Here is a 27,118-nt window from a genome sequence, read left to right on the forward strand (position 1 = left end):
TTACTCTGGGTTAAATACATATCATTACTTCCCTAAAAATCAAAAATAGTTTCCAAGATTAAGTCTTTCCAGTACTTCCTCTATTACAAAGATTAGAGATCATCTGACAACAGCCTTTATAGTAAGTTGAAGTAACAAATGTTGAACCTGTTTTTATGTTAGATAAATTTTTAATCCAATAAAATTTGAATTTCTCCTAATTTTTATGACATATGTAACATGTTGAGTATGCATGTTTTGTTCAATGACGTCAGTCACAACAGATAAAAACCACTTGGGTTGTTGCGTATTTTGGTAAAATGTCATGATTTCATAAAGAAACATTAGGAAAGTTCATTTCAGTAGCCTTATATTAGCTTAAGCCATTCATGACCTATATATATATTTTTCTTCTCTTGCATGGCTAGATTCATGCTCTTACATTGTTAACCCTTACTGTCAAAAAGTTAGAACCTTCATATTTAAAATTAATTTTGTTTTTCAGTTTTTTCTGCTTTTAAAACGTGATACTGAAACTTTTTGGTAAGGGTTTAGCAACAATAGGAGGTGTATTTACTTAATGTTACAAATGAGGTATTTATTTAATTCTAATGTTAGCATGCCCCAGGACCCTGATGTCTTACGTTTGTTATTTTACTTATTGTCCATCTTACCCACTAGAATGTTAATAAGTTCTTTGAGGGCAGAATTTAAAAAATTTTTTTGTTATAATCACAGCTATATCGTGGACACTTGAAACAGTGCCTGGCACATAGTAGGTGCTTGATAGATGATTGTGGGACAAATGATGGAGTAAATCACTAGTTGTTCTCTGGAAGACATTTGTAAATATGTTAGTGTTTAAGAAGGTATCTTGACTGCTACTTAAATACAGTGCTGGTTACAGTAGAAGCCTTTTCTAAAGTTTGCAGAGTGCCTTCTGAGATGTCAGATAGTAGGGTTGAGCCTATGCTGGTCAGTGACATTAGGAAAAGTAGACTGGAGAGTAGGTTACTCTTCCTCAAAGCTGCCTAGTCATTTTGCTTGCCGGTCTTTTGAAGTGTTCCTTGAAGATATTTTGAACCTATATCTAAGGGAAATAAACATGCCTACTGAGATACTGGTGTTCCACTCTTTGGCGGTAACAAACAAGCAATGCTAACTTTTTGGGTTTAAACGTTGGATTGGGGGGTCATTGTTTCTGAAGAAGTTTTATTTTTATTAATAAAATAACTTTGAGAACTGTTTGCATCAATCGAAGTTTAACAAAGTACACTTTTATTCCTAGGTGAAAAATTTAGAGAACTATTGGATAAGTTCCTGAGGGTTAACTTCAGTAAAGGCTGCCCGCCCTTGTTTACTACTTTGAAATCTCTGTATTACAATACAGAAAAGGTAAAATTTGATCTTTATTCAGTTTTGCTGTAGTCTTTTTACTCACTTTGTTATTATAGAAAGACAGTTTCTCTATTCAAGTAATGGTGTGCACCTTAGTTTAATAATAAATGAACTGAAATTATATGCATGTACTATAAGTAGTATCAAAGGAAATGTCAGTCTGAAATTTACTGAGTAAGGGGCTTATAAGAACACTAAAAGATTGTTGTTTTTAATGGGTATACTTTTCTAGTGGAATTTTATTAATAAATTTGGCATATTGTCACCAGAGGTCTATATTTAACTATCTCACGATTAGTTATCTATTACTTTATAGTGTGATTGTGGATTTTTAAATTTGTTATGCTTGCTTTTAAAGTTAGAGCATGGGTAATTGTTAGTGCAACAATAAAATGTAGGCACTATTTTAACTAACAGGCTACATTTTAATAAAGATAGATTTAGCTGGTTTTGCCATGAAGAGTCATCCTTCTGCTTTTTAAAATTAGGAAACAGATTTGGTTTTATATTAGAAAGAAAATTAGAAGTTAATAGAAAATAAGTTACACTTCTATTTCCAAGTGTTGCTTCTTATTAAGATCTAAAATCTTGTGTAAACAGTTTTTGAAAGTTGAATGGATAAGGAAGAGACTTTATTAGACGTGCTAAAGTAGTTTTAGTTAAACCTCGTCACTTTACTTAGCTTTGACCCATAATTATTTGTAAGTTAGCATAATTATGAATAATAAGTTATTCAAAAAGGTCAGTGGTAGGTATACTGATGGACCCTTTCTTCATTTGGCAGCAGGTTCATAAACTAAAAGGGATGACTCATAACATCTAGAGGGGAGTGGCTGAGGCTGGATGGTAGAGCTCTGCACCCTCTTCCTGCCGTTTGTGCACCATCTCCTTGCCAGCTGGTCACATCCCCACTTCTAGAAAGATACCTATAGTACCTGATCAGTAAGAAAGTGTCATTTGCATTAAAAAAAACCCCAAAAATCCTTACAGTTCTTTAATGTCTGTAGTATACTTTATTTTGATTGCCGTGGTACTGCTGTTGATTTTCTCTTGCTATCTTATTTTTTTGAGTGATTGATTCGTATGGAAACATGGGAGCCGTGGTTTCTGTAGGTTATTTAAATTAGCATTTGCCGAAGTGCTTCTTTTACTCATTTTGGCAAGGTTGACAAGAAAGAAGAGATGAGATGTTGGCAGTGTTAATAATACAGAGCTTGTATGTGACTGTCTTACAGCAAGTACTGAATACAGTGGTCCTTTCAGAATTTGTTCTCTTAAAGCTATCAGTGAGCTTTCCCTGGCTTTCTCAGTTTTCATAAGAGGCATAGATGTAAAAAATCCCTTTAGTATTGACCCAGAATTAGCATCATAAAGGTGTTAAGCATTTGTTGATATTTTATAAATCTTAGAAATTGCATTTTTAAAGAAGGCATTGAGGATTCGTTGACCTGTATAGAAACCTGTGACATATCTTTAGTGTTAATTTTTAAGCACACAGCAGGAATGTTTACCATATGTTTTTGATGTTTGAATTACAATGCAGAAAATTGAGTTTAAGTTGTCCAAACTTAGTATATTTTAAAAAGTGTACAAGTATGGGAAATCCTTCTCAAATCATTTTGGCTTCATATATTTGTGATTACTCAAAAGGGCATTTTTAAATTTTGCATATTTCTAATCAGCAGTGAGTCATGATTTTTAGCAAGGGCTGCATTTTTTTTTACTTAATAAACTTTTAAAAAAATTATTTATTTTTGACTGTGCCGAGTCTTCCTTGCCGCATGGGCTTTTCTCTAGTTGTAGAGGGGTCGGGGGCTGCTCTTCCATTGCAGTGCTGGGACTCTTCATTGCTGTGGCTTCTTTTGTTGCGGAACACAGGCCCTGGGGTGCTCAGGCTTAATAGTTGTGGCTCCCAGGCACAGGCTCAGTAGTTGTGGCTTAGTCGCTCCCAGGCATGTGTGGTCTTCCCAGATCAGGGATCAAATCTGTGTCCCCTGCATTGGCAGGTGGGTTCTTTACCTCTGAGCCACCAGGGAAGCCCCTAGGGATGCATTTTTAACTCTTGAAGGATTTCAAAGAGGTTAAGGATGATGAACAATTACAGTTTTTTAATTTGTAAGATTCCAAGACTAAAAAAATAACCCACGACGGATACCATGGAAATAAAAGATTAGCATTTGAAGTTTAGGATATAATACAGTTGTAGAAAAGTGTTTTTTAAATGTCTCCAGCACTTTAAACTGTGAATGCACAATTTAAGAGCAATTTTCATGTAATTCCTTTCCAAGTTTTCTCCCTGTGAATTTATTTGTGATGTATTTATATAGCTATAGTAATTTTGACCATAAAAACTTTGTTTTTCCACCTAGCAATTTCATAGGCACTTCATGTGTTATTATGTAGTCTTTGATAGCTTCTTTTTCATGACTGCATAGTCTTATCAAAATCATACTTCGTTATTGAACTTTGCTGTTTAAAAAAATGTCTTTGTACACATAGTTTTTACTTAGGGTTTTTTTCTCCCATAAATTCTCAGAATAAGTTAATGGGTAAAAGGTATGAACATTCTGTTATTCTTGGTAAACACTGATATACTGATTTCTATAAGGCTGTAAACATCAGTTTGTATTGTCAGTAGCAAAGGTGTGTGAAAGGTTCACTATTTCCTCACCAGCATTAGGCAGTGTTAAATATTTTCTTGTGTTTGCTTTTCTCAGGAGATTTTTTTTCTTTTAGATATAAAGAAGCTAAAATGTAATGTAACCAGATTTGTTGATCTTTACTTCTATTGTAGAACTTCATCTGTTGTTTTAGAAACAGTTTGGAAAGTCCTCTTCGCCTGGAGCACTGCTTCACAAGGTGGGACAGGGGAGGGAATTAGGCCACCAGGGGACATTTTGCAGTGTCTGGAGACTTTTTTGATTGTCACTGTGGTAGGGGTGTGCTACTTGATACCTCATATTGGTAGCGCCCTGGGATGATGCTAAACATTCTGTGGTTCAGAGGACAGCCCCTCATAAGAAGGAATTGCATTATCAGCATATTGGGCTAGATAATCCTTTGTTATTAGGGGGCTGTCCTGTGTATGATAGGATGTTTAGCGGTGTCCTTGGCCTCTACCACTCAGATGTCAATAGCTTACCCCTGTTAATAGCTTTATTGAGATACAGTTCTCAGACCATAAAATTGACCTATTTGAAGCTTACAGATTCACTGATTTTTAGTATGTTCAGAGTTTTCTAACCATCACCATGATAATTTTAGAAACCTCCCATTCATATTTGCCCACTGCCACCCCCAATCAGGCAACCACTAGTCTACTTTCTGTTCATGGATTTGCCTATTCTGAATATTTCATACAAATGGAATCAAACCATGGTTTTTTTCTCTCTCTAGTTTCTTAGCATAAGTACTTTCATCCATGTGGTAACATGAGTTCTTCTTCTCCTTTTATGTCTAAATAATGTCCCATCGTATGGCTGTAGCACATTTTATCCATCAGTTGATGGACGTTTTGGTTGGTTGTACCTTTTGGTTAGTACCCATATTGCTATGAACATTTATGTAAAGTTTTTTGCATATACACGTTTTCATTTCTCTTGGATGTATATACTCCAGGAGTGGAGTTGCTAGGTCAAATGGTAACTCCATATTTAAACTTTTTTTTTTTTTTTGGTTTTTAATTTATTTATTTATTTTTTCAGTAGGTTTTGTCATACATTGACATGAATCAGCAATAGATTTACACGTATTCCCCATCCCGATCCCCCCTCCCCCCTCCCTCTCTACTATCAGACTCTTTTCCAATGTGCCACTACCATATTACATTCCCATAGGCAGTGTATTAGGAGTCTGATTTCTATACATCCTCACCAACAATCCACTTGTTATTATATGATATTTGATTGTAACCTACATCCTAGTGGGTGTAAAGTGGTATCTCCTTGTGATTTTGGTTTGCATTTCCCTGATGACTGATGATTTTAAGCATTTTTTCAAGTACTTGTTGGTCATTTGTATATCTTCCTTGGAGAAATATCAATTCAGGTTCTTTGCCCAGTTTTTAATTGGGTTATTTATCTTTTTATTATTAATTTTAAGTTTTTAAATATATTCTAGGAACAAGTTTCTTATCTGACATACGGTATTTGAAATAAATAATAAATGTAAATAATTGGAAAATATTTTCTACTCTTCTGTGGATTGTCTTTTTACTTTCTTGAAAGTGTCTTTTGATAAAGCCCATTTTATCTTTTTTCCCTTGTGTTGCTTGTGCTTTTGTGTTGTATGTTAAGAAACCATGTTCAAATTTGGGGTCTTGAAGATCTATACATATTTACTCCTGAGTTGATACTTTTGGTTCTTATATTAAAGTCTGATTCATTCTGTGTTCATTTTTGTATATGATGTGAGGTGGGAGTCCAGCTTCATTCTTTTGCATTGTCTGTCCAGTTTCCTGCCACAATTTACTTTCTTTTTGCCCCTTGAAAGGCTAGATAGCCTTGTTGAAAATAAATTGAGCATGAATGTGAGGGTTCATTTCTGGACTCTCTGTATGTCTACCGTTAGGCTGTATCACACTGTCTTGTTTACTATAGCTTTTGGGTAGTTTATTAAAGCAGGAAGTGTGAATATTCCTTGTTTGTTCTTTTTTTTAAATCTTCTTTTGGCCATTAAGGATTTATTTTCATTTGAATTTTAGGATCAGTTTTTTGATTTCTACAAAGAGGCCAGCTGGGATTTTATAGGGACTGCTTTGAATCTGTAGATCACTTTGGGAATCCCCATGATGGAATTTCCATCTTAACACAAGTGTTTCAGTCTATGAACATTGGTAGTCTTTCCATTTATTTAGAGAGTCCTTAATTTCTTTCAACAATGTCTTGTAGTTATCAGTATACCTCTTATACATCTTTCATTAAATTCATTCCTAAGTATTTTATTTTTTTATGCTATGCTAGATAGAATTATTTTCTCTTTATAAGTTTCAGGTGCACATGCTGAAACTTATGTAGAGCCAGTTATAATTTAACATCTGTGTACATTGTAATTTGCAAGCCTAGTTACCATCCATCATCATACAGTTGAGTCCCTTCACCCATTTCACACTCACCCCCAGATCCCTTTCCCTCACTAGTCTGTTATCTGTATCTATCAGGTTTTGTTTTATTTTGTTCTTTTTTTTTTATTTAACATTCTCTGTGTGAGTGAAATCATGTGACGTTCGTCTCTGTCTGACTTACTTCACTTAGCATAATACTGTCGAGGTCCATCCATGTCGTGGCACATGGTAAGATGTCTTCTTTTTTATGGCTGAGGAGAGTAATAGTCCATGTATTACACCACATTTTTATCCATTTATCTGTTGATGGACATCTAAGGTGTTTCCATATATTTTGGTTATTGTAAATAATCCTGCAGAACACAGAGGGGCATCTGTCTTTTTGGATCAGTGTGTTTGTGTTCTTTGGATTGAGATTATTTTCTTAATTTAATTTTTCAGGTTTACTAGTTGTTACAGTTGGTATAATGAATTCCTGTCATGTGCAAATAGAAAGTTTTATTTCTTCCTTTTCAGTTAGATCCCTTTTATTTATTTTTTGGACTACTTGTCCGGTCTAGAACCCCCAATATATGTTGAATAGAAATGATAAGAATTGATGTTTTTGTCTTGTTCTTGGTCTCAATTGGAATGCGTCTAGTCTTTCTCTATTAAATAGTTTTATCTATGGATATGTTTGTATATGCCCTTTATGATGTTGAGGAAGTTCCTTCCTACTTCGGGTTTGTTGAACATTTGTGTTTTGAAAGGGTGTTAAATTTTATCAAATTCTTTTTCTATGTTTATTGACATCATCATGTGTTTATTTTTTATTCTATTGATAATTATGTCATACAGTAATTGATTTTCAGATATTAAACAACTGTGCATTAGTGGGATAAAACCCACTTGGTCATGATGTGTAATTCTTTTTATGTGTTCCTAGGTTCAGTTTGAAAGTGACAGTTGCTCAGTCGTGTCTGACTCTTTGTGACCCTCTGGAATCCATGGAATTCTCCAGGCCAGAATGATGGAGTGGGTAGCCTTTCCCTTCTCCAGGCGATCTTCCTAACCCAGGGATTGGACCCAGGTCTTCCGCATTGCAGGCGGATTCTTTACCAGCTGAGTCACAAGGGAAGCCCAGGAATACTGGAGTGGGTAGCTTATCCCTTCTCCAGCGGATCATCCAGACCCAGGAGTCAAACCGGGGTCTCCTGCATCTGGGATTCCCTGGTGGCTCAGATGGTGAAGAGTCTGCCTGCAATGCAGGAGATCCAAGTTCAATCCCTGGGTCAGGAAGATCCCTGGAGAAGGAAATGGCAACCCATTCCAGTATTCTTGCCTGGAAGATCCCATGGACAGAGGAGTCTGGGGGACTACAGTCCATGGGGTTGCAAAAAGTTGGACACAACGGAGCAACGTCACTTCAGGTTCAATTTACTAGAGTTTTATAGAGGATTTTTTTTTTCATTTATTTTTATTAGTTGGAGGCTGATTACTTTACAATATTGTAGTGGGTTTTGTCATACATTGACATGAATCAGCCATGGATTTACATGTATTCCCCATCCCGATCCCCCCTCCCACCTCCCTCTCCACCCGATTCCTCTGGGTCTTCCCAGTGCACCAGGCCCGAGCACTTGTCTCATGCATCCAGCCTGGGCTGGTGATCTGTTTCACCATAGATAATATACATGTTTCGATGCTGTTCTCTTGAAACATCCCACCCTCACCTTCTCCCACAGAGTCCAAAATTCTGTTCTGTACATCTGTGTCTCTTTTTCTGTTTTGCATATAGGGTTATCGTTACCATCTTTCTAAATTCCATATATATGCCTTAGTATACTGTATTGGTCTTTATCTTTCTGGCTTACTTCACTCTCATTATATAATGGGCTCCAGTTTCATCCATCTCATTAGAACTGATTCAAATGAATTCTTTTTAATGGCTGAGTAATATTCCATGGTGTATATGTACCACAGCTTCCTTATCCATTCGTCTGCTGATGGACATCTAGGTTGCTTCCATGTCCTGGCTATTATAAACAGTGCTGCAGTGAACATTGGGGTGCATGTGTCTCTTTTAGATCTGGTTTCCTCAGTGTGTATGCCCAGAAGTGGGATTGCTGGGTCATATGGCAGTTCTATTTCCAGGTTTTTAAGAAATCTCCACACTGTTCTCCATAGCGGCTGTACTAGTTTGCATTCCCACCAGCAGTATAAGAGGGTTCCCTTTTCTCTACATCCTTATAGAAGATTTTTGTGTCTAAATTTCTAACAAATGCTGTGTAGTTTTCTTGTAATGTCTTTATCTGGCTTTGATATAGCAGAGTAATAATGGCTTTATAATGAGTTCGGAAATTTTCTCTCCTTTTTTCTTTTTTTGAGAAGTTTGTGAAGATTGGTGTTGGTGTTAAATATTTGGTAAAATTCACCAGTGAAGCTGCCTGGGGCTGCACTTTTCTTTGTGGGTTGTTTTTGATTACTTGTTTCAACTGTTTATTTATTATTGATTTCATTTGGCTTCTGAAACTTGTTTTTCTAGAAGTTTGTCCATTTAAATGATCCAATATTGGCATATAATTGTTCATCATATTTCCTTATAATCATTTTACTTCTAAGAAGTCAGTAATAAGTAGTGTCTTTTCTTTGATTTCTAGTTTTAATAACTTGAGTCTGTTTTTTTTCTTGGTCAGTGTAACTAAAGGCTAGCCAGTTTTGTCAGTCTTTGCTGAAGGCCAAGTTTTCAATTTGTTGACCCCTCCCTCTGTTTTCTATTTCGCTTGTCTTCAAATCTGATCTTTCTTATATCCTCACTTCTGCTGGTTTTACATTTAATTTGCTCATCTTTTTGCAATTGCTTTTTTGAAAAAATTATTTTAGTTGAAGGATAAATTCAAGGTTACAGCATATACTTTAAAAATATTTTGGGGGGTTTTAAAAGAAACCAAAATGACCCTGGTAAGAGGTGGAAATGAATTCTGGACTTCCATTTGCACCTGTAGTGGAAAGTACTTGGCAGTTTTCTTCTGTAGCTGTTCACTGTGTCAGACTCTTGAGTGAACGCAGTGAATCATCACGGTTTGCGTGGGTTGTTACAGGCACATTTGATTCCATTGAAGCTGGACATCGGTGCATAGGTGTGCTGAACACTAGTGAGAACATGGAAACTGAGTGCTTGATGAGACAGACTGGTGAAGTGTAGCTGTCTCAACAAAATATGTATGGCTGTCCATACACAGGAAGGGAAGGTAGGCTGCTTTGCTTCCAAGACAGCCTTTCTTTCTTGTGTTAAATCGGCCCATAACTGTGAAAATATGTCAAGATCCTCATTCAGTTGAAGGACCTGTTGAGGTATTTGTGACGTTTAGAAACTGATGACAGTAGGTCCGAAGAGTTACAGAACACTTGGCCTGTTCAGTGAAGAAAGAGAATCATCATGAACATTGTGGAAATATTTCTATGGAAAGTACTGGATTGTTTGGCTCTGGTTACTGGGAAACACCTATAATTTGTTGCTGGAGGGTGGGGGTAAACTAGATGTTGATCCTGGAATATAGTGTCTCTAAGGTATCTTTGTTTCTTTCTTTTGAATTAACTCAGGTGGGTATAAAATTGAGTTTTGTATCTATTTACTACCTAACTTTAATTGTGAATGTAAGTTAGGGGATAAAATGAAGCTGAGCAGCATTATAAAAATAATTAGAGTTCTGTCATCATTATAAAAATGACATCACAGTTAATGGTCAAGCAGAATGATTCTAAAAATGCTTCATTTCATATATACTTCTGGAAAACTGGGTGTTTCAGAAGACTATATATGGGAGTAATTACCAAGGAAAGCAAGAGTTTGATTTGTATTTTAGGGCAGTATAAGGGATTTTTCCTTAGATGCTCCAAATAATAGAAGAACTACATTAAGAATATTTCTTAGATTCTGTAGACTGAGGAGGAAGAAGAGAAGAAAAACAGAAAGAGGGGAGTTGCTTTGGCATAGGTGGTGACTCTGTAAAGGTTCATGGCCAGGAGGCGGTCCCTGAACTTGAGCCTGCTCTCAGCCTGAGACAGCAGACAGCCCCTCTTCTTGGGTCTCTCCTGGAGAAGAGCCTGGTGTCAGGATAAAACACTGTGCTATCTGCTGTCCTCTTATCCTGCTTCCCCACACCGGGTTCTTTTAGCTCTGTCCACTGCTCTTATAAAAGCCCTTTTGTCTAACTCTGCAGATCTTATGGTCACTGGTTCTTTCTGTGGCAACAGCCAGCTCACAACACTAAAATAGCCCTTTTGCAATAATTGTTGCAAATACAGTCTCTCTGCAAAAAGGGGGGGGGGGGGAGAATATTTCTTAGAATCCTGGATTTCTCACGAAAGGAAAAAAATTCTGTTGTTAAAAATTCCAAAAAGCATTATTTGCAGTGGTAACAGTGTCAGTATTTTTCAGACATGCTGATCAACTGTTATTGTAATGACGTTCATGAATTCATTTCTTATTTAAAAACAGTTAAATTTTTGGAGAGGAAAATAAGAGCAAGTACTTTTCTTACCTAGGAAAGTGTCTAAGTATAGTGTAATGTCAATTTATTTATTAATCCCTTTGACAATTTTTGCCAAATCTATGTAACAACTATAGTGTTATTTATTTAGTATTTTCCACCAAATTTGATTACTTTTTTTGTCTTTCATAAAAGCCAGATTTGTGTTAATACAATTTTTATACTCATAAAGTAAAAATCTAATATTAAAATCTAACTTTAAAAGTTTCAGTTGGTGAATTAGCTGTGTGGTCACCCTTTGGGAAATACTGGTATAGGGAAGAGAGTGTTGTTGTGGAATCCAGCCTGGTTTAGAATCCTGACTCCCATCGCATATTTGCCTGAGCAGACCTGAATCTGTTTCTGGATCATAAAATTGGGACAGTTAATACTAAATGAGTTCATGTATGTTTTAATTAAATGATAAAGTTTGTAAAGTTCTTGGTTCAGAGAAGATTTAAACTCTCTCACCATCCTTAACCCCTCACAGGTCATCTCTGCAAGAAGTTTCAATGTAGTGTCATAGTTCTTGGGCAATTTAGCTAGCTGCTTGGGGACCAAAATTGTCCCTCTTAATTGTATATTTATTAGAAATTAATCCACTTTTGGTCCTTGTTGATAAACTGTTGTGCTTGGTTTTCTCATTTGGATTAAAAAAATTTGAAAAGACAGTTTCAGTGGCTTTCGTGTTTTACAGTAACATTTTAAACTCTACCTGTATTTGTGAAAAATTGTGTGTCATATATGTTTTTTAGAACTTTGCTTTAAGGTTAATAAAGAATTCTTTTAACTCATATATAAGAAAAGCTGATTAAGGGCAGTAATTTAGGGAAATTATCTACAATAGTCACATTTGCCCATGTTAGATTTGGTTAGTAAAAGCAAATCTTTTTCAATCCTGATCAAATATAACTGTTAGAAGAAAGTATTTAAATCAGGAGAATGTGGTTGAACTTTGAAATATTATCAGCTCATAGAAAATTTTGTATGATTTTAGACTATTTTGAGGCTTGAAGTTTTATTGTGATATTAGATACCTAATGTGAGTAGATTGGACTTCTTGATTTTAAATGCCAGTAGAAATACTATGTTCAGGAATAGCCATTACTTATTAAGTTTTAGAAGAAAGAAGTTGAATATACAGTTATATTGTACAATTGACTATAGTTATATGGTATACAATTATATAATTGAATATATAATTATGCAGTATAATTGCAATATAATTGGTAAGTAAACGTGAAGTAAAATGGATCCTTTATACTTCAGTAGAACTCCTTAGGCTAACTTTCATAGACAAGTTTGGAAAATTGAATTTTTTAGTTAATTAATTAGTGAGTGACTATAATACACATTTTTTAGATTCAATATATATGCCAGTAAACTAGGAAGGGCAGTGATCTTTGCAGTTTTTTATTTAGAACATTTCATGTGAACTTTCCATTACCTTGATTTATTCCCTCAATTAAGTCTTTTTTTTTTTTTTAGTTGGAGGCTAATTACTTCACAACATTGCAGTGGGTTTTGTCGTACATTGATATGAATCAGCCATAGATTTACACGTATTCCCCATCCCGATCCCCCCTCCCCCCTCCCTCTCCACCAGATTCCTCTGGGTCTTCCCAGTGCACCAGGCCCGAGCACTTGTCTCATGCATCCCACCTGGGCTGGTGATCTGTTTCACCATAGATAATATACATGCTGTTCTTTCGAAACATCCCACCCTCACCTTCTCCCACAGAGTTCAAAAGTCTGTTCTGTATTTCTGTGTCTCTTTTTCTGTTTTGCATATAGGGTTATCGTTACCATCTTTCTAAATTCCATATATATGTGTTAGTATGCTGTAATGATCTTTATCTTTCTGGCTTACTTCACTCTGTATAAGGGGCTCCAGTTTCATCCATCTCATTAGGACTGATTCAAATGAATTCTTTTTGACGGCTGAGTAATATTCCATGGTGTATATGTACCACAGCTTCCTTATCCATTCATCTGCTGATGGGCATCTAGGTTGCTTCCATGTCCTGGCTATTATAAACAGTGCTGCGATGAACATTGGGGTGCACGTGTCTCTTTCAGATCTGGTTTCCTCAGTGTGTATGCCCAGAAGTGGGATTGCTCAGTCATGTGGCAGTTCTAATTCCAGTTTTTTAAGAAATCTCCACACTGTTCTCCATAGTGGCTGTACTAGTTTGCATTCCCACCAACAGTGTAAGAGGGTTCCCTTTTCTCCACACCCTCTCCAGCATTTATTGCTTGTAGACTTCTGGATAGCAGCCATCCTGACTGGCGTGTAATGGTACCTCATTGTGGTTTTGATTTGCATTTCTCTAATAATGAGTGATGTTGAGCATCTTTTCATGTGTTTGTTAGCCATCTGTATGTCTTCTTTGGAGAAATGTCTAGTTCTTTGGCCCATTTTTTGACTGGGTCATTTATTTTTCTGGAATTGAGCTGCAGAAGTTGCTTGTATATTTTTGAGATTAATCCTTTGTCTGTTTCTTCATTTGCTATTATTTTCTCCCAGTCTGAGGGCTGTCTTTTCACCTTACTTATAGTTTCCTTTGTAGTGCAAAAGCTTTTAAGTTTCATTAGGTCCCATTTTCAATTAAGTCTTGTTTTTGAGTTCTGAAGCTAGAGATTCTGTTTTATTCAGTAGTATTTGCACTCCTTTTTTAAGAATTATGTGTAGCTTCAGTATTTTGTTGTACTTTTTAAAATTATTAAAACTGATTTTTAAAATGTATTGCACCCTAGAGATGCAAAAAGGTACACCCTTGCTTAAAAATCTACTCTAGCTGCAGTTTTAGTAACTGCCAGTAGATGGTAGTGTAAGTTCATGAAAAACTTTTTGCTTCCCCAAGTTGAGTGCTGAATTTCCATAAGTTGAACCTGAAGATTTTTTTAAGTTACACATACTCTGAATGAAATTAGTCCTGGTGGCTTAAAAACGCCTATTACTTTTTATTTTGCTTTATAGTAATAGTCTTATTGCAGCATTTAAAAAACTCAGTTCTCAAACCCTAGGGTATATTAGAATTATTTATAGAGGGTTTGCTGAAAATGTTGCTAGACTCAGGTTCTGATTCTATAAATGTGGGGTTTGCTCAGAAATTTGCATGTCTACAAATTACCAGTTATGCTAATGTTAACATTTATGATATTAATGGTTAGAGGATTGCGCCTTTAGAACCACTTTTGTTGTTGGCAAAATACACTTAACATAAGGTTTACGATGTTGACCATTTTTTTAAGTGTATGATTTACTGGTATTAAATAGATTCAGCTTTTTTTGTAACCGTGACCACCATCCATCCCCATAATTCTTTTTATCTTGTGGCACTATTAATAAACCTCTGTACCCATTAAACAGTAACTCTATTTTTTCCTCCCTCTAGCCCCTGGCAACAACTATTAAACTTTACATCTTTATGATTTTGACTACTCTAAGTAACTCATATAAGTGGAATCATATGGTATTTGTCTTTTTGTGACTAGATTATTTCCTTTTGCATGATGATCTCAAGGTTCATCCATGTTGTAACACATTGAAGAATTTCCTTTTCATGGCTGAATAATACCTGTCTTATGTCTCTACCACATTTGGGTTGCTTCCACGTTTTGACAGTTATGAGCAACGCTATGTACATGGGTGTACAAATATTTCCTAGAGATCTGCTTTCAGTTCTTTTGGATATATAGCAGAAGTAGAATTGCTGGATCATTTGGTAGTCCTATTTTTAATTTTTTGAGGCACTGCCGTACTGTTTTCCACAGCAGCTGTACCATTTTCCACCAGTAGTGCACAGAGTTTACATTTTTTTTACATCCTTGTATATAGTTGTTGTTCTCTGTCTTTTGTTTGTTTTTAGATAGCCATCCTCCTGGGTGTGAGGTGGCATCTCATCGTAGTTTTGACTTGTATTTCCTTAATGACTGGTAATGTTGCAAATCTTTTCATGTGCTTACTGGCTGTTTGTATATCTTTGGACAAATGTTTATTAAGTATTTTATCAAACATTATTCAGTGGGGTTTTTGTTGTTGAATTTTAGTTCTCTATGTATTTTGTATACTAACCTCATATTAAATACATGATTTGCAAACATTTTCTCCCATTCTGTGGGTTGCCATTCTGTGGCTGACATCTGGTTGTACACATTTTTCACTTTTCATGAAGTCCAATTTGTCAGTTTTTTCTTTTGTTCCCTGTGCCTTTGGAGTTATAGCCAAGAAATCATTGCTAAACCTGATACTGTGGAGCTTTTGTCCTATGTTTTCTTCTGAGAGTTTCATTGTTCTGGGTCTTATACTTAGGTCTTTGGTCCTTTGGGTTAATTTTTGTATATGGAATTAGGTTAAGTTCACCTTCATTCTTTTGCATGTGCATATCTAGTTTTCCCAATACCATTTATTGAAAAGACTTTTATTTCTTCATTGATTGGTCTTAATGCCCTTGTAAAAAATTACCTGTATAAGCGTTGCTTCTGGACTCTAGATTCTATTCCATTAGTCTCTGTCCGTCTTTATGCTAATACCACACTGTATTTTTTAATTACTGTAGCTTTGTGGAATGTTTTGAAATCAGAAGTGAGTCTTCTTGGTTTTGTTCTTTTTAAAGATTGTTTTGGCTATATGGTTTCTTTGAGAATCCAAATGTTAATTTTAGAATGGGCTTGTCTATTTCTGGAAAAAAAAGCATTGGGATTTTTATGGAGATAGCATTGAGTTTATAGGTCTCTATTGATAGTATTGATATTTTAATAATATTAAAATTTCCAGTTCATGAATATGGAATGTGTTTCCATTTATTTATGTCATCTTGAATTTCTTTCAGCAGTGTTTTATAGTTTTCATTGTACAAGCCTTTCACTTCCTTGGTTAAGTTTATTTCTAAGTATTTTATTCTTTTGATGCTATTGTGAATGAAGTTGATTTAGTAATTTCCTTTTCAGATTGTTTATGTGGAAAAGTGCAGCTGATTTTTATGTATTGACTTTCTGTGTCTTGCTGTTTTTTTGTGAAACATCTGCAGAGAAAATTTTACTTCTTCTTTCTTTACAATTTGGATATCTTTTCTTTTTCTTGCTTTCCAGCAATAGGACTTGCAGAACTGTGTTGAGTAGATGTGATGAAAGCAGGCATCTTTGCCTTGTTGTTAATCTTAGTATTGGAAATACTTTCAGTCTCTCCCCATTGAGTCTGATGTTCATTGTGGCTTTTTCATATTTGTCATCAATTATATTGAGATAATTTCCTTCTATTTCATAGTTCGATAAGTGTTTTTATTTATTTATTTTTTTTTATATCAATATTCCAAATGTGTAGCCTTTATTTTTTATTTTTTAATTTTTTTATTAGTTGGAGGCTAATTACTTCACAACATTTCAGTGGGTTTTGTCATACATTGATATGAATCAGCCATAGATTTACACGTATTCCCCATCCCGATCCCCCCTCCCCCCTCCCTCTCCACCCGATTCCTCTGGGTCTTCCCAGTGCACCAGGCCGGAGCACTTGTCTCATGCATCCCACCTGGGCTGGTGATCTGTTTCACCATAGATAGTATACATGCTGTTCTTTTGAAACATCCCACCCTCACCTTCTCCCACAGAGTTCAAAAGTCTGTTCTGTATTTCTGTGTCTCTTTTTCTGTTTTGCATATAGGGTTGTCATTACCATCTTTCTAAATTCCATATATATGTGTTAGTATGCTGTAATGTTCTTTATCTTTCTGGCTTACTTCACTCTGTATAAGGGGCTCCAGTTTCATCCATCTCATTAGGACTGGTTCAAATGAATTCTTTTTGACGGCTGAGTAAAATTCCATGGTGTATATGTACCACAGCTTCCTTATCCATTCATCTGCTGATGGGCATCTAGGTTGCTTCCATGTCCTGGCTATTATAAACAGTGCTGCGATGAACATTGGGGTGCAAGTGTCTCTTTCAGATCTGGTTTCCTCAGTGTGTATGCCCAGAAGTGGGATTGCTCAGTCATATGGCAGTTCTATTTCCAGTTTTTTAAGGAATCTCCACACTGTTTTCCATAGTGGCTGTACTAGTTTGCATTCCCACCAACAGTGTAAGAGGGTTCCCTTTTCTCCACAGCCTCTCCAGCATTTATTGCTTGTAGACTTTTGGATAGCAGCCATCCTGACTGGTGTGTAATGGTACCTCATTGTGGTTTTGATTTGCATTTCTCTAATAATGAGTGATGTTGAGCACCTTTTCATGTGTTTGTTAGCCATCTGTATGTCTTCTTTGGAGAAATGTCTGTTTAGTTCTCTGGCCCATTTTTTGATTGGGTCATTTATTTTTCTGGAATTGAGCTGCAGGAGTTGCTTGTATATTTTTGAGATTAATCCTTTGTCTGTTTCTTCATTTGCTATTATTTTCTCCCAGTCTGAGGGCTGTCTTTTCACCTTACTTATAGTTTCTTTTGTAGTGCAAAAGCTTTTAAGTTTTATTAGATCCCATTTGTTTAGTTTTGCTTTTATTTCCAATATTCTGGGAGGTGGGTCATAGAGGATCTTGCTGTGATTTATGTCGGAGAGTGTTTTGCCTATGTTCTCCTCTAGGAGTTTTATAGTTTCTGGTCTTACATTTAGATCTTTAATCCATTTTGAGTTTATTTTTGTGTATGGTGTTAGATAGTGTTCTAGTTTCGATAAGTGTTTTTATAATGAGAGAGTGGTGGAATTCATCACATACTTTCTCTGCAGCAGTTAAGATAATTACATGGGTTTTTTTTCTTAATTTTGTTGATAATGGCATGTTATATTGATTAGTTTTTAAGGTAAACCATCCTTGCATTCCAGGAATAAATTCCTCCTGGTCATGGTGGGTGATCTTTTTAGCATGCTGCTGAGGCCTATATGCTAGTATTTTGTTGAGGATTTGCATCCGTATTCTTCATGAGTATTGGTCAGTAGTTTTCTTGTGGTGTTTTTTTCTGATTTTGGTATGAGAGGAATGCTGGCCTCATGGAATGTGGAAGTGTTCCCTTCATTTCAGTTTTTTTTGGAAAGTTTGGTGTTAGTTTCTAGTTTGGTGTTCAGTAGATTTCACCATTGAAGCTATAGGGTCCAGGGCTGTTCTTTGTTGATAGGTTTTGATTTCTTATTCAGTCTCCTTACTAGATATAGGTCTATTCAGATTTTAATAACCGTTCTTTTAAAATGATCTTTGTTATAAATATCTTATTAATACAGCATTATTGTTAACTTTTTTTTTTTTTAACACTGTATTCATCTTCTACTACCTTAACCCATTTGGTCATATTTTTAATAATGAGTATAAGTTCTTTGATTTTTTTTTTTTTTATGTTACGTATTTCCCCCCACTGCTAATATATTATCCCACGTATTCCTTATTGCCCTTCTATCTGAGAGAATTATACCACATAGTGCAATATTCTTATCAGAAAGATACATAGGCCTGAGAAGTGTTTTAATTTGACCTTTTGTTTTTTTGACTGCTGTCAGTGGGATGGTATTAAAATAATACTATATTGCTCACATACTGTTATAAATTTTAATGGTTTTTCTTCACTTTTGACCTCTGTTTTTCTGAAGTTCATAAATAAGATGGCTATATTTTCTGATGCATTCTGAACAGGTAACATCAACAGACATTTAAAGCAAACTGTACATAGAAGCTACTTTTTTCCTGCCACTTCTAATTCATGTCACTTTTCTTTTGTACTTTCTGGGCATAGCACGTTTGCAGTGTAGCTTACGATGTTTTAGTCCTACCTAAGTATAGCATTGGAATGAAAATTTATTAAAATGATCACTGAAAACAGTTTAAACACTTAATTACGAGTTTACTTCTTCCATCAACTCACTGTGTAGTTTAGATTATTTCACTTTTTTTTGTATTGACATTTTAGAAAATCTGAGAATATAATGTCTTACAACTTCACCCTGTAACAGTGGGGAGCAAAAAGCAGTAAGCTGTTAATGAATTATACAGGTGTATTCATTGAGCAAGAAGAAAAAAGGAGTGTGTGGTAACTAGTGACAATTTGTCCATTAGTTTCATAATTTGAAACTAATTGTTGATATGAGAAATTAATGAGATTCTGTTTCACTATTAATAAAGAGAGCAGTACATTTTCTGTGTTTTTCTCATTTTCCCTCCAGCATGGAGGGTGGGGTGGGGAAAGCAGGCATCTCAATTTATAGTTAATTTATTGTTCTGAAATAAACTGTATGTTGCTTCCAAATCTAATTTAATCCATAATAAATAAAATACTTTCATAAAAGGTTTTTAAATTTTAAAACTATGTTTCTTTGACAGATTTCCATAATCCAGGAGCTTGTTACTAATTATGAAACCTCTCTTAAAACGTGTGACTTTTTTAGCCCTTATGGTAAGTTTAAATTAGATTGAGTTGAAATTTGATTACTCATTTTAGTCCATTTTTAATCACTTACAGTAAAATTATGTTCATTATTATGTGCTACATGATAGCTGTTCACTAGTTTTTGAATTAGTGAATGAAATGAGAAGAGCACTTGCAATCTACAGTAATTAAAAACTTCCATAATCTTGTGAGGTGGGAGTTAGCCCCACTTTAATATGAGTAAACAGAACCAAGTGGTTGAGTAGCTTGACCAAGACCAGTAGTTAACGTTAAGATGTATTTTTCCTGAATTCCTAGTTTTTGTTCTTTGTACTTTGTGTTCATGTGCTCAGTCGTGTCTGACTCTTTGTGACCCCATGGACTGTAGCCTGCCAGGCTTCTCTGTCCGTGGGATTCTCCAGGCAAAAATACTGGAGTGGGTTGCTGTGCCCTCCTCCAGGGGATCTGACCCAGGGATCGAACCCACATCTCCTGCATTGTGGGTGGATTCTTGACTGCTGAGCCACTGGGGAAGCCCTAGTGTGTCTTACGCAAAATTAACTCTCATACCACATATCTTAACACCTAAATTTTCCTGATTATTTAAAGAAATGTATAATCGGTTTATTTGAATCTGGATCCAACTTAGGTCCACAGTTTACATTTGTTTGTTATGTTTCTGATATTCTTTTCATCTTGAGTGGTACTGTCCTGTCCTTCCTTTCGCCCCCTTTTTTAGAGGCTATTTGTTGAAAGGTCATTTGTCTTGTGGAACGCACCATGCTTTGAATTTCACTGACTGTTTTCTCATGGTATCATTTAATACATCTTGCTGTCATCCATAATTCTTACAAACTTCAAGTTAGATTTATAGGCTCTTTTCTTCCCCCTGTCTTGCATGTTGTGTTGTACAACATACAAGATCTCAGTTCCCTGACCAGGGACTGAACCCATGCCCCTGCAGTGGAAGCACAGAGTCCTGAGCACTGTTCCTCTGGGGAAGTCCCCTAGGTTTATAAGCTTAATTAGATTCGGGTTCCATGTGAATACCTCATAGGTGACACTCTGAACTTCCTGTTATAGCACATTTGAAGGCCGAAGGCCTTCTGGTTGTCTCTCTTTTTGTGAAACTAAGACTCATCAGAATTTAGATGTTTGTCAGCCTAATCTGGCCATGCAGTGTTTCTTATTGGTCAGTTACCTAGTGATTTTTGCAGCCACTGCAAAAATTGCCTTGGTCCCTTGTTTCATTCTGATCATCATTCCTTCTGCTTTTATTAATACTAGCTGGAGTTCTTATAAAGAACTTTTCCTCCTCAGATATTTGACCCCCCCTGAAATGGAGTGTATATGAGAGTAGCAAGATAAGTGCTTGGCTCTTTGCTTATATTTATTCTTTGTGTCTTAATTTATGTTAATTTGTGTGTTTGCATTGTCACTTCATTTGGTCAGCTAGTCTAGGAGACCTTGTCTTCTGAGGTAACATGAGTAAATTCTCCTCTCTGTTCTTCCTTCCTCGTTTTATACCTGTGTGTCTTCCCTTCTGATACCCATTTTGAGAGCTAGGTTTTTCATGTTTACTCTTCTGTAGTTTCGGGGTAGAATGGGGAGCCAGATAGAGGTCAGGTGGTTGTTTGTGGCCATACTATCAGGAGTGTACTCTCCTGATACCCTTCAACTTTGGGTTTCCCTGGTTTGTGTCGAGGCCTGGATGATCCACATAAGCCCCGGCAGTTCTTGCCTCTGTGGGAGTTTTACTGTGGTGGTTAGGGACATGTTTTCTCCAGGCTATTTTCTCTGGCTTTTCCTGGACCTGCTGCCTTAATGCTGTCTGCCTGAGAATTCGTCGAGTTATGTTGATCTGCCTCTTTTCCCCAGATTGTTCTTTGGCATGAGGTATAGGTAGAAGCTTGTGAAACCAGCATCGTTCCTCTGCTTGGCTGCTGCTTTCTGAACTTTGTGACTTGAGGTTGTATCTCTTTCTGTTGAAATTGGTGATTTTTACTGGATTTTTTTTGTAATAGTTATTGATTTCATTATGCACGGGGAGAAAGAAAGCAAGTGAGTTGCTTCACTTTGCCTCATTCCTTGTAATAATTGTGTGTGTTTGATTGCAGAGAATGGGGAGAAGGAGCCCCCGACAACACTCCTCTGGGTTCAGTACTTCCTGGCACAGCACTTCGATAAGCTGGGGCAGTATTCTCTGGCTTTGGATTATATTAATGCTGCAATTGCTGGCACTCCAACTCTAATAGAACTATTCTATATGAAAGCAAAAATTTACAAGGTAAAATCTTGGTCATGCTTTTTGAATAGTTGAAGAATTTGGCCATTTTAAGGACCCATGGAGTTCTTTCTGTGTGGAGATAACTTTTAGGGCACCCTGATTATTTATTCCCAATACGCTAATAATCCTAAGGAGTTTTATGTTGCATAGTCATATAGTCAATGTTAATCGTTTCATTCAGCTCTGAGTAAATATGAATTTTAATGTATCTAAAAATTTCTCGATAGATTTGACAGAAATGTAACAGATTTCTAATTTGTCTTTAAGAACTTTTTCTGTTATATCGTACCCATATTCTCTTAATCCTAACAGAGATGTCTTTAATACTTTCATCTCTTAAAGCATATGGGTAATCTCAGAGAAGCTGTCAAGTGGATGGATGAAGCTCAGTCTTTGGATACAGCTGATAGATTCATCAATTCCAAATGCGCAAAGTATATGCTTCGGGCAAATATGATAAAGGAAGCAGAGGAAATGTGCTCCAAGTTCACAAGGGTAAGAAATAGCATGTCATTGTCTGAGTTAGTAAAATTAAATTCTCTGGTGATGTGTGAAGTTTGCTGCTCTGGCTCCTCGGAATTCACCTTTGTCGTCCTTTTCTTCATCTTGTTTAGCTCATATGCTAAGTGTGATTTCTTACTGTGATTGATGAGTGTGCATGTGCTCCTGGTGTGTGCGTGCAAAGTTGCTTCAGTCGTGTCCGACTCTGGGCAGCCCCATGGACTGTAGCCTGCTGGGCTCCTCTGTCCATGGGATTTTCCAGGCAAGAATGCTGGAGTGGGTTGTTGTTTCCTTCGCCAGGGGATCTTCCTCACCCAGGGATCGGAATCTGTCTCCTGTGTCTCCTGCATTGGCAGGCAGATTGTTTACCACTGAGCCACCTGGGAGGCCCTGTAGAGATGAGAAGTGAAGTACAATAGAAGTAAAGTACAATCAGAAATGAGGATATTTAAGTAAAATAAGCTCTGTGGTTTAAAAAACAACAACAAAGCACCCACGCAGCAAACCACAGCCAACTAGGACGTGTCTGAAAAGACCCAGGAGAATGAGAAAGAAGGGGAAGTTGAGCTTTCTGAGGAAAGTAGTGGCCCCAAAGCTGGGCTCACCTTGCCCATCACAGTTGCCTCCAGTCATCCACCATTGACAGGTTGCTGTGCCGTGTAGAGAGCTTGGTAGTTTATCCGTGCTGCTTCGCTGGCTAGGCGTGTCCCTAATGGCGGTGGGTAGCAGTGAGCCGGGGGAGGAGAGCTGCTAATGACTGCGGTATCAGTTTGTATCTGCTTTGTAACATGTAAGTGAAGTGCTCCTATTTCCTTCCTGCAGATTTTTCAGTTTATAGTATTTGGTGGAGTTGCTGATGCAGGTTGGTTAGTTCTAGTTGGTAAAGTTTTGAAATGAAAAATATGGTAGATTTCTTATAAACATATGTAGTTATCAAATGATGGCATATCTGTAGCCATGAAGAAGATATAAAATACCACCATAATTTTATTTACCCAGAGATAACTGGTTTTTATACTTTCAGTGAGAATTCTGAAAATTAAACTGATAACTTAAACAGTGGATGTGAAAAAGAAATGAAGACTAAACTTATGTAAATATACCCATATCTTTGCTGTCTTTCTTGGGGTCACATAAAATGCATTTTAAATAACTGTTCTAAATTGTGACAAAGCTCTAGTGTCCCTGTGTGAAACCAGGTACTCTGTGCTTTACATTCTCCTAGAAAACACACTGAGCCTGAATTAGCGAATATTCTTTTTATTTAAAAAAATTTTAATGTATTATTATATAATTCATTATTGTTCTTTATTGTCATACTAATCCTCATAGACATAGTTGTGAAAGGAAGTGACAACTGATGCCTTGATGTGGAGGAAGGAGACGTGCAAAACGGAAAGCCGGGCTTGAAGCCACTCTGAAGAGATTTGAAAACAGTGTTGTAAATAGCAGTGATCCTAGGTCAGCAAGGAAAAGGTTAAGTGGCTTTTGCTGAATAGGCGAAAGATAGGCAGTGCTTCATAGGATCCCTGTCTTAAGTAGGTTAAATAAAAGCTTCAGTGTTTCAAACTTGGCTTCAGTAACCTGTAGTCTTTTCTGTGTAGGTTGTTGACTGTGTCTAGAGCTGGGTGAATAGACATACAGTTTTAAGGTGGTAGGAGCCTTTTGGAAACACATTGATGTGTTTATTATATAATTTGTCACTGCTACTTATTGCCACCGCAATCCTTGTAGACATTGTTGTAAAAGAGAAAATGGGGTTTTTAGGATCTCTTGTGTTGTTTGCTTCCTTTATTTGTGATTGCTTCCATTTCAGGAAGGGACGTCTGCCATGGAGAACCTAAATGAGATGCAGTGCATGTGGTTTCAGACAGAGTGCATCTCAGCTTACCAGCGCCTGGGAAGGTACGGAGATGCTTTGAAAAAGTGCCATGAAGTAGAAAGGGTAAGTTAACAAGAGTTTGGGCCTCATTTTTCTCCTGTAAGGTGACCAGAAAAGCAGGTAGATTTCTACATGGGCTCATCTACCTCTTCTAACGACTTTGGAACACTTCACTGTGAAAAAATTCTCGATCTTTAGCCTTTCAAACATTCAGAAATTGTGAATAAATGATTCCTTTCTTTGGATCCTCAGATGGTAATGAGGTAGACATGTCTGCATATTTTTGTCTGAAGCAAGAAGAGAAGGATTAGTTAAGTTATTGTTGCTGTTACTAACATGTCCTCAGAATTTCTCTTCCCTAATCGGGCCGTTCCTTGATTCCCGTCCCCAGCCTGGAAAGACGCACAAGCCGAGGGCCACCCCCTTCCGCCCCGTGTCGGGAGCTGCTCTGTAGTCAGCCTCTCTCCAGTCCGCCTTCCCGGGGTGCTTGCTCTCACCTGCTGCACCTTCGCACCCAGCGTGTGGCTGGCTCGCAGGCTTATGTTATGACTTGCTAGGGTCATGTGTGCGATGTGCCTTAGTGAGGGGGGCTTTTCTTTTCCTTGTGTGTGAATTTTTGTTTTCCTGTTCTTTGTCATCTCTGAAGCACTCTCCTTCCAAATGGACCACGGGAGGAAAAGAGCCGCAATGCACCCCCGAGGCAGGCCTCGGCAGCCCTCGGCCGGGGGTCACTCGGCAGCCCCGCCCCCAGCTGGCGCAGTCAGGTGAGCCTGCGGTCTGCACCCTGGCAGCACTTTGGCCTTCTTCCCCTCGTGACAGTTGTGAAGTTGCCCAGAGGAAGGCTGGACCTCTTGGGGGTGGCTTTGGTCGGGAGCTGGAACTAGGATTCCACTAGAGCCCTTTTCAGAAATAGGGTAGTTTTTGCTTTGTTTTGTTTTGTTCTTTGCTTTTTAAGCCTAAACTTGATGGCTGATTGTCAGGGAAAATCCTTGTCATCTTCTCAGAAACTATAAAGCCTTTGGATGGTAGGTGAACTATTAAGGCAATATCTAAGCATCCTAAGTTTAAGTCAGGCTCTTATTTCTGTGACCAAACCATAGATCACTAGCTTGTTTTGACATCCTAGACAATCGTTACTTTAAAAACATTCTGCTTGTTACTAAGGAAAGATGCATTTCTGTTACCCAGGACATTCTCAAGGAGCTGTAGCTTGAAACTTACATATGAGTTCTTCTAGCACGACAGTAATTAGAAGTTGATCAGACTTCTGTGGAAATCAGATTTGAACACCTTGGGATCATTGGGAACTTCTCCATCTGTAGTCCCATTCCTTCTAACATTAGTGACTACTTTATTCTTTTTAATGTTTTTTGTTAAAAAATTGTTAGGCTATGATTACTAGCTATTCCATTACTAAGTTTCATTTAGATTATGCTTTCTCCTGAGTTTTTAATGATTTTGAATAACTGCAGTTGACCCTGGAACAGAGTGGATATTGGGGTGACAACCCTCTGGGAAATTGAAAATCTCCCTGTGACTTACAGTTGGTCCTTTGTATACGTGGTTCCTATGTATCCCTGCCTCTGTATCTGTGGATGCAACCAACCATGATCATGTGGTACTGTAGTATTTACTGTTGGAAAAAACTCACATATCAGTGGGCCCACATGGTATTGTTCAAGGATCAACTGTATTTCCAGTTTAAGAAATGTGTTTTGACTGGTAGAAAGCATTTTTTAAGGAAAAAAAATTATAGACAATCACTGGTTATCAGAGATGGTAGAAATCATTACCCTCTGGTTATGTTATGTAATTATCATCATTGGAAACTTTACTAAGTATCTTTAGAGTTTGCTGTTGGTACTTCAAAATATAACCAGAGGCAGATAAACAAGAAAAGATCCTATTTATATTCCACTTGTAAGCTTATCTTTATAGTGAGTAATTCATGCTAAAAGGAAAAACATTAGTATAGAGTACAAATAGGGTGGTTGAATGCTTCTGAAATAATTAACTTCTCTCTCTCATTTTGGCTGCACCAGGCCTTTGTCATGGCGCAAAGAAGCTTCTCTAGTTGTAGCGGGAGGGCTTCTCGTGTGAAGCGTGGCTTCGGTGGTTGTGACGCGCGGCTGTAGCGCACAGGCTCGGTGGTTCCAGCGCGCTGGCTTCTCTCCCTGTCTTGAGCAGGCGTGGTTGCCCCCAGGCCTGTGGGGTCTTAGTTCCTTTACCAGGGATGGAACCCATGTCCCCCTGCATTGGAAGGCTGATTCTTAATCTCTAGACTGCCAGGGAGCTCCTTGAAATTAGTTTCTAATAACATTAATGTAATCTAAAAGAAAATTCTTGATGATAACAATTATAAGGATTTAGGAGTAATTACAGAATTAAAAGATACAACAGATACCTATTTGGGTTACCTTTGTGCTTGGGTTTTAAATATTTTGGTAAAAAGACCCAGAGGGATGGGATGGGGAGGGAGGCAGGAGGGGGGATCGGGATGGAGAACACATGTAAATCCATGCCTGATTCATGTCAATGTATGGCAAAAACCACTATAATATTGTAAAGTAATTAGCCTCCAACTAATAAAAATAAATGAAAAAAATTTTTAGTAAAGAAACAAACACCTTATTCAAAAATAAAACTTTGGGGACTTCCCTGGCAGTCCAGTGGTCAAGACTCTGCTTTGCCAATGCAGTGGGGGCACAGTTTGAATCCCTGTTCAGGGAACTAAGATCCTGCATGCTCTGTGTGGCAAAAAAAAATTTTATATATATATATAATTTTGCAGTTGACCTTCTAAATAGGTTATTGAATAGGGAACTAAGTTCCAAGAAGAACTGAGTCCTTCTGCCTTCAAGAATTCTTTCACTGAAGGCAGTTTCAGCTTAGGGCATACTGCTTTGTGCTCTTACTAATTGGATTTGAAATGTTAGAATTCTAGAATGGTCTACTGTAGTACTTTTTCTGTCTTCTTCTTGCCTTCCTTACAGGGTTTAAGATTACATGTAGTGATTATGTAGTCAACCCAATCTGATGTTTAGAGCTTACATTTTATTAAAAACAAGACACAATGACCACCTTCAGACTACTGGCTATAAACTTGTGTTCAGAATAATATTTTTAACTTTTTTCTTTTAAGAATTGAGCT

At 37.0% G+C, this 27,118-nt stretch overlaps 1 protein-coding gene across 9 annotated transcripts in view; it reads left to right on the forward strand.

Moving 5' to 3' along the window:
* Positions 1-27,118, forward strand: part of NAA16 (N-alpha-acetyltransferase 16, NatA auxiliary subunit) — a 68,546-nt gene that overhangs the window by 29,078 nt on the left and 12,350 nt on the right. For 5 of the 9 annotated variants that reach the window (XR_006338874.1, XM_043891837.1, XM_043891838.1 and 2 more), the window contains 5 exons: positions 1,268-1,374; positions 19,252-19,324; positions 21,415-21,584; positions 21,927-22,079; positions 23,902-24,030. Coding sequence is in view for 7 of the 9 variants with exons in the window: in XM_043891837.1 (XP_043747772.1) it covers positions 1,268-1,374; positions 19,252-19,324; positions 21,415-21,584; positions 21,927-22,079; positions 23,902-24,030 (632 nt within the window). In the remaining 2 variants the exon portion in view is untranslated. The other 4 variants (XM_043891841.1, XM_043891842.1, XR_006338875.1 and 1 more) reach the window with 4 other exon arrangements.

This window comes from Cervus elaphus, chromosome 30, assembly GCF_910594005.1.
Source record: "Cervus elaphus chromosome 30, mCerEla1.1, whole genome shotgun sequence".
NCBI lineage: Eukaryota > Metazoa > Chordata > Mammalia > Artiodactyla > Cervidae > Cervus > Cervus elaphus.